Below are 13,083 nucleotides of genomic sequence, written 5' to 3' on the forward strand. Positions count from 1 at the left end.
CAAAAGGCAGATATTGAACAATGCCAATCCTCCCGGTGCTGGGCTTGTTTTCCATGTCTTTTATATTCAGCTGTAATAATTCCACTTCAGCCTTTATTGAGCTACAGAATGTGCCTCTAGGTCAGTCTCTGTCACTTGCCCTGGAGTCAACAAAGAGAGGCTTGTTTGGGAAGCCTCTTATGAACATTCTTAAAAGATGCCCCAAGTCTGACCACCTCTTCTTCCATAGTACTTGTATTGTTGTACAGGAGGTAGCTGTGCCATTGTGAGGACCTGTTCACGGCTTACTCTGTCCATCCCTTTTACGCTGAATAGTCTGTGCAGCCACCAGCAATGAACTCTGTTTAATTTGCATTGAATGGACTTCCATATTGATGGATTCCAGTTTTGATAATTTTGTTAATCACGTTGGACTTCCATGTTGTTGGTAGTGATGGAAATACAGCACTCGTTTTACCTATTCATAGAATCATAGAATCTCAGGGTTGGAAGGGACCTCAGGAGGTCATCTAGTCCAACCCCCTGCTCAAAGCAGACCAATCCCCAACTAAATCATCCCAGCCAGGGCTTTGTCAAGCCTGACCTTAAAAACTTCTAAGGAAGGAGATTCTGGGCTTTACACGAAACACAGTCACCACTATCATGAATGAGGCTGCCAAGATAAGTTAATTTATTCAGTTTTTCAAGGCTTCATCTCTCAAATAGATAAAATTATTGATCCATAAATTTATTTTGATAACTTCTGTTTTTAATTGATTAATAATAAGACCTACTTCCTTGGCAGAATTTGCAAGACCACCTGTCTTTCACTGCGTACCTTCAACTCATTTATTTGTAAGAAAAATGTCACCTGCAAAGTCTAGGTCTCCAGGCTCCCCATGTCTCCCCACAATGCCCATCTCCATACTGACAGGCAGTCAAAGTCAATAGCAACTCCCAAAAAAAGAGGCACAACACACAACCTTGTGTGACCCCAACATTAGCATTAAACCAGTCTGCTAACTCTTGGTTTGCCTCTATTGTGCACAGAGCATTCTGACACAAAGTCATAATAATTTGAATGATTTTCTCTGCCACCAGGATTCCCTATTTACACTATCAAATGCCTTTTGGAAACCCGCAATATTCAAGACTACTGGCAACTGCCATTTATTACTTGGTTCTACGGCAGGGGTGGCCAACCTGAGCCTGAGAAGGAGCCGGAATTTACCAATGTACATTGCCAAAGAGCCACAGTAATACGTCAGCAGCCCCCCATCAGCTCCTCCTCCCCCACTCCCAGCGCCTCCCACCCACCGGCAGCCCCGCCGATCAGCGCCTCTCCCTCCCTCCCTCCCCCCCACTCCCAATCAGCTGTTTCATGGCATGCAGGCGGCTCAGAGGGGGAGGAGCGAGGGCACGGCAGGCTCAGGGGCGGGGGCAGAAAGGGGTGGAGGGGGCGGGGCCTGTGGCAGAGCCAGGGGTGGAGCCGTGAGCGCCCCCCGGCACACTGGAAAGTTGGCGCCTGTAGCTGCAGCCCCGGAGTCGGTGCCTAGACAAGGAGCCGCGTGTTAACTTCTGAAGAGCCGCACGTGGCTCTGGAGCCCCAGGTTGGCCGCCCCTGGTTTACGGTCTACACAATTTCTACCTGGCCAAAAAACAGCTTAGCATTCTCTAAATCTGCTGTCTATGGCTTTTAAAGGCTTGTCTACATGAAGACATCCAGGAAAGTTAATTTGAATGAACTAAAGTCATACATTTGAAGTGGATTAATTAAACTATGTTAAATCCCTGCGTGGATGCTGTTTTACAGAATTAAAGTGGCCTTAATTAGGTTTAGTTTAATTCACTTCCAAAGGCCATTTAAATTCTGAATAACAGTGTCCACACAGGGATTTAATGTGGTTTAACTTAGCCGCTTCAAATTCACACTTTTAGGGCATGGCTGCACGTGCAGATGTAGAGCGCTGTGAGTTAAACCAGCCCTCGGAGAGCGCCGTAGGGAAAGCGCTGCAGTCTGTCCACACTGACAGCTGCAAGTGCACTGGCTTGGCCACGTTTGCGGCTCTTGCAGCGGCATTGGGAGCGGTGCATTATGGGCAGCTATCCCACAGAGCACCTCTTCCCATTCTGGCGCTGTGGCTTGTGGGAAGGAGCGGGGGGTGCGGGGCATTCTGGGTCCTGTCCCAACGCCCCGTGATGCATCGCTTCGCATCCCAGCGATCCCTGTGCTTCCGTCCACATTTGGTGCCATCTTTCAACGTTTTTTGTACTGCTCACTCTGTCTTCCCTTTCGGTCTGCGGGAGTGGATCCCGAAGTGCTGAGGAGTATGCTGATGGGTCTCGCCAGCAAGTCACATTTGGCAGTCGAGTTATTCCTTAAGCTACAAAGTGACAGTGAGGAGTCTGACGATATCGACTCTCGTAACACATATGACACGAGATTGCTTGTGGCATTCACGGACATGCTCACCACCATGGAATGCCGCTTTTGGGCTTGGGAAACAAGCCCTGAGTGGTGGGATCACATTGTCATGCAAGTCTGGGATGACGAGCAGTGGCTGCAGAACTTTCGGATGAGAAAAGCCACTTTCATGGGATTGTCTGCTGAGCTCGCCCCCAACCTGGGGAGCAAGGACACGAGATTGAGAGCTGCCCTGGTGGTGGAGAAGCAGGTGGCTATTGCAATCTGGAAGCTGGCAACTCCAGACAGCTACCAATCAGTCGCTAACCAGTTTGGAGTGGGAAAGTCGACCGTTGGAATCGTGTTCATGCAAGTTTGCAGGGCCACTAATCGCATCCTGCTCAGAAGAACCGTGACTCTGGGTAACGTGCATGACATTGTGGCCGGCTTTGCACAAATGGGTTTCCCTAACTGCGGAGGGGCAAGAGATGGGACTCATATTCCAACTCTGGCACAAGCCCACCTAGCCTCCGAGTACGTTAATCAGAAGGGTTATTTCTCTGTGGTTCTCCAGGTGCTTGTGGATCACCGTGGGTGTTTCATTGACATTAACACAGGCTGGTCCGGAAAGGTGCATGAAGCACGCATCGTTCGGAACACTGGCCTGTTCAGGAAGCTGCAAGCTGGGACTTTTTTCCCAGACCAGAAGATCACCATAGGGAAAGTCGAAATGCCCATTGTGATCCTTGGAGACCCTGCTTACCCTTTAATGCTGTGGCTCATGAAACCCTACACAGGAAGCCTTGACAGCAGCAAGGAGCGGTTCAACAGCAGGCTGAGTCAGTGCAGAATGACTGTGGAGTGTGCTTTTGGCCGTTTAAAGAGCCGCTGGTGCTCTCTGTATGGGAAGCTGGACCTGGCCAATGACAACATCCCCGCGGTTATATCCGCATGCTGTACCCTCCATAACGCGGAGGTTCAACACCTGGAGGCTGAATTTGAACAGCCAGAGAGCAGGGCTATTAGAGGGGCTCAGCATGGGGCTGCAAGGATTAAGGATGCCTTGAGGGAGCAATTTGAGGCTGAAAGCCACCAGTAATGTTTGGTTCCCTGCACGAGAGTGAAATTCAGTGATTCCAATATTAGTAGGAAACTGTGCTTGCTACACTGACTTGCAGTGCCTGTTGCTTTCCTGCGCTAAGGTATCTTTTACTTAATGCAATAATAAAGAATGTTTTCAAAGCCAAAAAAGCCATTTATTTAAAATAAAATTCATTTATTGAAAAGAAACACAACTGCTTGGGGTAGGGTGGGGAATGGTTCAATCACAGATTTGCGTATGTCCTGTTCTCATACTCAGCCTTCCTGTCTGGGGTGCTGTGCAATGAGTGCTGCACTTCTGGTGGGCTAAAACACATGGTGATGGGGGTTGAGTGCAGTGGTTAAGGGTTGTAGTTTGCAGGGCTGGGTGGTGAAGCTACAGGTGTTGGAGGCAGCTGGTGGTGATAAGAACCCGGATGTTGGGGAAAGTGGGTGGGAGGTGACATGGGGGCACAAGGGAAAGTTTTGGGACAAGGGCTGCAGGGCGGGGGGCAGGAGCGGTAGTGCCCTGCCTGCATGGCTACAAGCGCCTGGATCGAGACCGCTTGGCGCTCCATAATGCTTATCAGCCGATCCGTGCTTTGCTGCTGGCGCGCCGTGCTTTGGGTCCAGTGCTCCGCATTCTGCTGGCGGATCCGCCTTTCACTCTCCCTCTACTCCTGCGCTTTTTGATTTGCATTAAGGGACTGCTGCATGACTTCATGCAGCATGTCTTCTTTGCTTTTACGTGGCCTCTTCCTAATTCTTTGGAGTCTTTCAGCCTGTGATAACACGGACGGCTGAGATCTCAAGGTTGCATCTGTAAAGGCAAAATGCAACATTTAACAGAGGCAGTATAGCGCACACCAGACAGAGCAATGATTCACCTGTATTTAAAGACAAGCACAGTGTAACGATAGCAGAATTTGCCCTTCCCAAAGCGAGGGCACATAACCCAAAGGAGCCTCAAAATGGTGAGTAAGCACAGGGTCAAGGGGGAATGATTGTTTCACAGCCGAACTCTGTGGTTCTCTGTGCCTTGGGGAGAGCCAACAGTTGCAGGGGGCCCCTGTACTAAACACTGTCCCCACATTTTCCACAGGAGCTCATCCTGGAAGATATCTCACTGCTGAGGGTGACCTGGGAAGCAAGGGAGGGTCTTCTACTACAATGCGGCTTCTGCCCTGGCCCATATGCAGCTTGCCTGTGTGAAGCAATGGTCCCCCTGCCCATCACAGCACAGTGCTGTGGACATGTTAGCCTGACTGGGACAAGGAGCACAGTAGCTCTCCTAAGGAACCTGTGCAAGCACATTGCCCATCTTCTGCACGAGACCTTTGAAGAGATCACTGAAGCCGATTACCGCAATGTGAGAGAGCACATCAATGCCCTATTCCGCATCTAGGCATGCATGCAGCCCTAACCCTCCTCTCCCCAAGAGCCCACACTGAATAATTTCCTTCCCAAAATAAAAGCCGCTTACTGGGAACCTCCTCTGGTGTTTGTCCTTCCCCAAGCACCGGCCGCTTCGACTGGCTACCTTCCTCCTGGCTTGAAAACAGTTCCTGACTGCATGCATCTAGGGATGCCGGGGCGTCTTCCCTCGCCTCAGCACCTTTGCTCCCACTTTTCTCCTCCTCCTCCTGCCTTGTTGAACTGGGCTCTGAAGTGTCCATGGTGGTACTCAGCGTGGAGGTGGGTTGCGTCCAGCTCTTTGTAGAAACTGCAGGTTGTGGGGGCAGCACCGGAGCGACGGTTTGCCTCGCGGGCTTTGTGGTAGGCATTCCACAGCTCCTTCACTTTAACCCTGCACTGCAGTGCGTCCCGGTCATGGCCCCTTTCCATCATGTCCCTTGATATCTGCCCAAAGGTATCGTAATTCCTCCGGCTGGAGCGCAGCTGGGACTGGACAGCTTCCTCCCCACAAACACTGATGAGGTCCAGCACCTCATCATTGCTCCATACTGGGGATCGCCTGGAGTGTGGAGGCATGGTCACCTGGAAAGATTTGCTGAGAGGACTCCACGCCTGGCTGAGCAAACAGGAAGGGGATTTTCAAAATTCCCAGAGAATTTAAAGGGCAGGTCTGACAATTGGTCACCTGAGGGCAGGGCAGTAGAGTTCAAAGTGATGACCAGAGTGGCTAGAACAGGCATTGTGGGACACTTCTGGAGGCCGATCAGAGCGCACTGATAGACCAGGGCGTCCACACTGGCACCACGGCGCTCCAGCCAGGGTGCACCAAGCGTTATGCCTCTCGCGGAGGTCGATTACCAGGAGCGCTCCAGTCGCGGAGTCCGGGCGCTCTACGTGCCTTGCCAGTGTGGCTGCGTCATGAGTTAGAGCGCACGGGGCTGCTTTAATGCGCTCTAATTCGCAAGTGTAGCCATGCCCTAAGTTAATTCTGATTTAGGATGATTGCACAGAAAACTTTCCCTGGGCCTGAAAGCAGTGTATTCTTGTGCCGTTTGTCACAGTCACTCAAATCTTCTTTGTAAGGGAGTTTGATTAAGAACCCTTTTTTCCATTCTTCTGAGATATATTCCTTCTCCCATGCCCAACTGAAAAGGGATAGCAGGATTTTCACTGAAAGAAGCAGCTCACCCATAACCCTGTTTTATATGGCCAAGCTACTAGATGGGGCAGATGCTACACAGGATTAGTGGGGGTTACACCGCTCTTAGGAATGAATGGCTAACATGATATCAGAACAATGGACTGTGGGGTCTTCATATACTTCTCTTTGTTTTCTTTTTAAAGAGGCTAATAAATGTCTGCTGTGGAATAAAACCTACCCCATCATCTTCAGGAAAAGAGATGGGAAATCTGCCTTTAGGAAATGATATTTAAAACTCGCGTTCTCTCTTCTAGGAACCCACTGATGAAGGATCCGAGAACTTCAACTGCATACGCATTGTTGCAAGGACTCAAGGATCCAAACTGTAAACTGAAGACAATATCGTAAGCAAACTCCTCTCTTACAGCCCTTTTGTGACTGCTGCTATGCCAGGAGTTGGGTAGCAATGCATTTCTGCCCAGTGTCTGGTATTAGTCTGTATTCCATTTGAAATGTAACTCTGAGCTGCAAATCACAGTAAACATCTAAAGAATCAAACTCCATGAAACCACTCAATTAACTGTGTGGCAAACCCTTGTCTCTGCCCCCGCCCAGTAAGTAGGCCAGCTGCTAGGCTGATGCACAAGGTGGAGGAATCCTCCTCACCCAGGGCACAGAGCGGCTGTGGAGTTTCTTCACAGAAACTAATCCAGCCTATTGCTAATGGTGAGAGAGAGACCCACCCTCTGCACTGCATCTCACACACCCAGTGTACCCCTGCACAGAGGAATACAGGGTTGCTCTGTGGCCACTGGGAAAGGTACTGGATTGGCCACTGGGAAAGGTACTGGATTTGCCCCTAAGAGAACAAATGTCCTCTGTTCTCTTCCTTAAATTGTCTCCTGGGGACAGTGAGGTGATTGTTGAATGCACAGAGACTTGAAACACTAGGGTAAGTGACCAAGTGACCTTCATTTCCTGCTAGCTGAGAACTTGTACGCTTCTCACATATGGCCCCCTAGTGGCCTGGCTAAACTATGGCTCTGTGCAGGTACTACAAATGCTACGGTTCTTACTTAGGGCTTAATGTGCAGCAAGCGGAGGAGCCGTGCACCAACTGGCTATGTGGGGCCTGCTGCCGCACACTAAAGTTCCTTAGTGCACTTTGACCCCCCCGCACTCGAGATCGTCATATTATTTATTTTAATCCGTCTTTCTAATGTGATACGTGTTTTGCCCTTTACTGACCAAAAGTTAATCACACTTGCTCTGTTTTTGCTTTTCATTTCATCCCCACCTCTGTCTGTTCTGTCCCACTCTCAGCACCTGCTCACTTGTGCGTACTTCTCAGCCATCTGACCCCCACCCACCCCACTCCCCTGAACGTGCTACCATGGTTCAAGGAAACAGCGACCTAGGTGAAGACCAGGCATTACAAGTGGGCATAACAAACAGATTGCGGGTAGGGGAGCAGAAAGGGGAGGGGGTGGGAGAGAGAGGACAAGGATAAATTATTAATCAATCATGTCCATGTTTTTCATGTTTCTGAAGGTAAGGTAGACGAGTATTTTGTCAGAAGGGTATATTGTTTTTTGCCTAGAAAACTGTAAATCATCAAGATTATTCATTTATGTATTCTGGTGTGAGAATGCTGCTAGAATCGTATCCTGTAATACCGTCTCCATGTGATTAGTCTTCGGGAAGTCCAGGGGACACTGCTTCACTTAGTAATTAATTATTTAGTAGTAAGCACTGTTTGTGTGAGGCAGGATTGCAGGATCAGGCCCCTGGTTATCGGGCCCATGTTTCCTGAAGTGTCATTAAGCTGTCCTGTCTCCCTAGTGTAACTGTACTGGGAAGTTTTATCCATAGTTTTCAGTTCCCTCAGAATTAAATTTTAGGCTCCCTAGAGATGGAAGCAGGCTCCTGGTCCCTGATAGGCTTGGGTGGGTGCATTGAAAAAAATCTCTGGGGGTCAGGCTGCCCCAGCTGTAAACCTCTGGATTGACCAGATGGTCAGACCTCCTCCAGACCAGACCACATGCCTCACTCATACTGTGCCTGCATTGCCTCGACATGCTCATGAAGCTGCTTGCAGCTCTGCATTCAGGTAATGACAAAAATCAAATCTCATGCTGCAGAGGTCAGGGAGGAATTTTTTTTTCAATGTACAATTGGCTTGGTGTAGTCTGGGTTTTTTCTGCCTTCTTCTGTAGCATCAGAAATTAGGCACAGCTGGAGATGGGACACTGGATAGAGTGGACCAGTGCTCTGAGATGGTACAGATAACCCATCTGTCTAAGATGCCTGGCTGGGGTGTCTTGCTCACATGCTCAGTCATATACTGATCTCCAGACTTGGGGTCAGGAAGGAATTTCCCCCAGGTCAGATTGGCAGGGACTTTGGCGGGGGTGGGGGGAAAGGGGTTGTCATCGCCTGCAGTGTGGGGCGTGAATCACCTGCTGATAGCGTCTGGGTATATCTCGCGAAATCACATCCCTGCCTTTGCAAGGGCCTCAGTCTCTCTTGTTCGCTGCCACTGATGCACAACAGTTTAGTTTCCCGAGGACTGAAATGTTTTGGTTAACTAAAGTCTTTGGGATTAATATAGGGGTGACCTGGTGCTGTGTCGTGGCCTGTGATCTACAGGAGGTCAGACTAGATGATCTGGTGGTCCCCTCTGGCCTTAAACTCTATGAAACTGTGGAAGTCCCCAGATGGAATCTATCACTAAGCGTTGGTTCTTTGAGTGACAGCACATGTTTGTTCCACTTTAGGTTTCCACTTTGTTTCGAAGAAGAAGAAGAAACAATTACTAACCTGTTCCGTAACTGTTGTTCTGCAAGAAGTGTTACATGTGTCCATTCCACATCCCACCCTCCTATCCCTCTATAGCTAGTCTTTTTGGTTAGAAGGAACTGAGGAGGGTCAGGGGCAGCTCCAGCCTTTATACCATCACATGGCAGCGCGTGCCAGCGGAGGACCCATACGCCGCCCCTGCTGATGGAAAAATCTCTGACAACAGTGCACTAGACCTGCAGATGTTTCTAAAGTGGAAAGGACGTGTGCAATACATCTCGAAGAACAACAGTTACAGAACTGTTAGTAACATGGACCACAGATATAATAGACCAGGGGAGGTTAAGCCTCCCCAAACCCAGGCCATGGCCCCACCCACACTGTGCACTGAGGCCCCGCCCTCGCTCCGCCTCTCCCCTGAAGCTGGTGTGGGCTTGGCTTGGGCCAGTGGCTTGGAACCCGGGCAGGCGGGGCTCAGGCTGCAATGTGGGATTTGGGGGGGTTCAAGCCACAGTGGAGGGCTTGGGGCTGCTCTGGCTCTGGCGGGGTGGGGTAGCGGCCGGCCTCATGTGGGGCAGGGGGCTAGACTCTCCGAATGGAGAGTTCACCCACCACACATGGTTAGTAACTGTTTCATACAGTGCAGAGGTAACTTTGATCTGTTCATTTCTTCCCTTCAGCTTGTCCAGCTGCAAACTCTCATCTGCTTTCCCTGAGGACCTCTCTCCTAAGACCCTCTTTACAAACTGGTCCCTGGAAAAGCTGGATCTGAGTGCCAATACACTGGGAGACTTAGGACTGAAACATCTGTGTGAGGGACTGAAACATCCACTCTGTAAACTGCAGATACTGCTGTAAGTAACCCACTGCTATATTTTGTTAGTACGTGACTTTTTCACTCATCTCTGTGTTGTTTCACCCACCTGCTTTGTCCTAGCTTTTAGCCTAATAGCTGTTTGAGGCAGAGATTGTCATATTTTTGTACAGCACCTGGGACACTGCGGCCTAGACCTGGTTGAAGCCTCTACATGTTACTGCAATGCGAATATTTATTAATCAGTAATAAATACCATGTGTTTAGGCACCCAGTCTTGCAAACTCAGCAGGAGAAGGATGTGTCAACACGTAGGACAGGAAGTGGTGTTGATGGATCCTTCACTGAGCATCAGTGGTGGGAGTCCAACCACTGTGCTGACTTCCTTCAGTTCTGCCACCATCTTAGCCGTGCAGCTCGACTTCTCCATTCTTACTGAATTCCATAACCACAAACTCAGGTGCCTTGTAACCCTTCCTTAAAATCCAGTGTGACCTGCCTCCTCCCTCTCCCTGCTAGTCCCCAGCTCACTCTCCACTTTACCAAGACTGATACATCCTGCAAGGGTAGACGCAGTCATACAGGTGTAAATGTGCTTGATACTAGGGCTGTCGATTAATCACAGTTAACTCACATGATTAACTCAAAAAAATTAATCATGCTTAAAAAAATTAATCGCCGTTTTAATCAAACAGTTAAACAATAGAATACCAATTGACATTTATTAAATATTTTGGATGCTTTCCTACATTTTCAAGTATGTTGATTTCAATTACAATACAGAATACAAAGTGTACAGTACTCATTTTATATTATTACTATTACAAATATTTGCACTGTAAAAATGATAAACCAAAAAATATTAGTTTTCAGTTCACCTCATACAAGTACCATAGTGCAATCTCTTTATTGTGAAAGCGCAACTTACAAATGTAGATGGTAACAATGTAAAACTTTAGAGCCTAAAGGTCTCCACAGTCCTACTTCTTGTTCAGCCAATCTCTCAGAGAAACAAGTTTGTTTACATTTACGGGAGATAATGCTGCTCACTTTTTATTTACAATGTCACCTGAAAGTGAGAACAGATGTTTGCATGGCATTTTTGTAGCTGGCATTGCAAGGTATTTACATGCCAGATATGCTAAACATTCATATGCGCCTTCATGTTTTGGCCACCATTATAGAGGTCATGCTTCCATGCTGGTGACGCTTGTTAAAAATGTGTTAATTAAATTTGTGACTGAACTCCTTGAGGGAGAATTGTATGTCCCCTGCTCTGTGTTTTACCCACATTCTGCCATATATTTTGTGTTATAGCAATCTCGGATGATGACCCAGACTCTGTCTGGAATATTCTGAAAATCTTCTTGCACTGTGCACAAATAAAATCTGAGTCAGGAATTCGTCATGTAATTAATTTGACTAATTTAAATGCAATGGGTGACATGTATACAGGCTTTATAGACACTGAAACTACCAAGTTACCAGAAAGAAGGAAGAGTCACTGCACTAAGTAAAGCAAATATTGACCCCTTTATGGAAGGAGATGGTTATTTCTCTCTCTGTTGCAGGTTGTGGCAGTGCCGTCTCACAGCTGCTTGCTGTGGGGATCTCTCTGCTGCCCTCAGTACAAACGAGTCCCTGACTGAGCTGGAGCTGAGTGGGAATGAACTGGGAGATTCAGGAATTAAACTTCTGTGTAAAGGACTGAAACATCCCAGCTGTAAACTGCAGAAATTAGTGTAAGTCATTGCTGGGTTCCTTGATACTTTTCTTGTTAGACCAGCCTTTGCAAAAGTCCTGTCTAATTTTGCACTGATAATATTTTGAGGTCCTATTCTCACTTATGAAATCAACCTGCATTTGCAGGAGAAACTGGATATATTTTGTACATTACATCTTATTGTTGTACACAAACGGTCGTCACAGCCACATGAAAATCCATTTTCTACTGGTCCAAGCCTCAGATATTGGGACTGTCCCTATAAAATCAGGAAATCTGGTCACCCTACTGTCTGTTCACTGTGCACATCTCCATCTCTGCAGGGTTTGGGATTGCCATCTGACTGATGCTTGCTGTGGAGATCTCTCCTCTCTGCTCAGCACAAACCGGTCCCTGAGAGAGTTGAACCTGAGCGGCAATAACCTGAGTTATTCAGGACTGAAGCTTCTGTGTGAAGGACTGAAACATCCAAACTGCAAGTTAGAGAAGCTCGAGTAAGTGACTTCAGGTTTCTGTATCAAAAGAATCCATTGCAGTGTGCGCTGGTCTTCCAGTCACCCAGCTGTGTATTGACTACATGAACCAATCAGGTGAATTGGGATGATCTGTACGGGCCGAGGACGGGAGTGTGTTCTGTGCCTCCAGAAGGCACTGCTCACATAAGTGCAACCTAGGGGAGGCGGACAAAGTGGCTTTAAGCCTCCTTTATGCCACTCTGACTCCAGGCTGGTCAGGGCTTGAAACAGCCGACAGTGTAACTTAGGTAACCTGCCTCCTCCAGCCTCCAACACCGGGGCTTGCACAAAGCAGCCTGTGACTGTCGGGCACAATGCTAGCAGTGGGGGAATTTCCCCCCCCCCACCTGCTAAGGGGAAGTTGCTGCCCTGTATGCTGCTGCAGCAGTGTGCAGGGGCTGTAGAAGGGGGGAGAATTCTCCCCCATGTGTGTGTGATTTTCAGGGCAGGGAAAGTGTCTCCCCAACTGTTTGTACAGCAGTTAGTAGAGCTGGTCTGGAAGTTCCCACTGATACATTTTTTAGATAGAAAATGTTGGTTTCTTCAGAATTGAAATTTTCCATGGGAAAACTTTTTGTGTGTGTGTGTTAGGAAAATCAAATGAAAACATTTCATTTTAGGTCAGGTCGACGTTAATCATTGTGTCTGCCTGAACTGCTGCAGTGTGCCATGGGAATTGTAGTTTGGGTCTCTCATCCCCCTCATTCTCACTTATTGGCTGTGTCATAAACATACAGCTAAGAGTAGCCTAGAATTCCTCCTTACCTGTAAGGGGTTAAGAAGCTCAAATAACCTGGTTGGCACCTGACCAAAAGGACCAATGGGGAAAGAAGATACTTTCAAATCTGGGGTGGGGGAAGGCTTTGTGTGTGCTCTTTGGTGTGTGTTCTCTGGGGAAGCAGAGAAGCATCAGGTCAGAAAACTCCTTCTCCTAAAATGAATCACAATATTGCAAAAAGAGTAAGTAAATAAGGCAAGGTGCATTAGATTATCTTTTGTTTTAGCTTATGAATTTTCCCTATGCTTAGAGGGAGGTTTATCCCTGTTTTTTGTAGCTTTAAAGTTTTGCCTAGAGGGGAATCCTCTGTGTTTTGAATCTGATTACCCTGTAAAGTTACCTTCCATCCTGATTTTACAGAGGTGCTTCTTTTACTTTTTTTTCCTTTATAATAAAGTTCTGTTTTTTAAGAATCTGATTTACCTGTTTGGTTG

The 13,083-nt window shown here is 47.9% G+C and overlaps 1 protein-coding gene across 1 annotated transcript in view; it reads left to right on the forward strand.

Moving 5' to 3' along the window:
* The window catches only part of LOC144265518 (NACHT, LRR and PYD domains-containing protein 3-like), a 43,720-nt gene that overhangs the window by 15,176 nt on the left and 15,461 nt on the right, over nt 1–13,083 (forward strand). The window contains exons 4-7 of the mRNA XM_077818163.1: nt 6,335–6,424; nt 9,500–9,673; nt 11,205–11,375; nt 11,680–11,850. Of these exons, the coding sequence (XP_077674289.1) occupies nt 6,335–6,424; nt 9,500–9,673; nt 11,205–11,375; nt 11,680–11,850 (606 nt within the window). The remainder of the gene's footprint in view (nt 1–6,334; nt 6,425–9,499; nt 9,674–11,204; nt 11,376–11,679; nt 11,851–13,083) is intronic.

Source organism: Eretmochelys imbricata, chromosome 6, assembly GCF_965152235.1.
Source record: "Eretmochelys imbricata isolate rEreImb1 chromosome 6, rEreImb1.hap1, whole genome shotgun sequence".
Taxonomy (NCBI): Eukaryota; Metazoa; Chordata; order Testudines; family Cheloniidae; genus Eretmochelys; species Eretmochelys imbricata.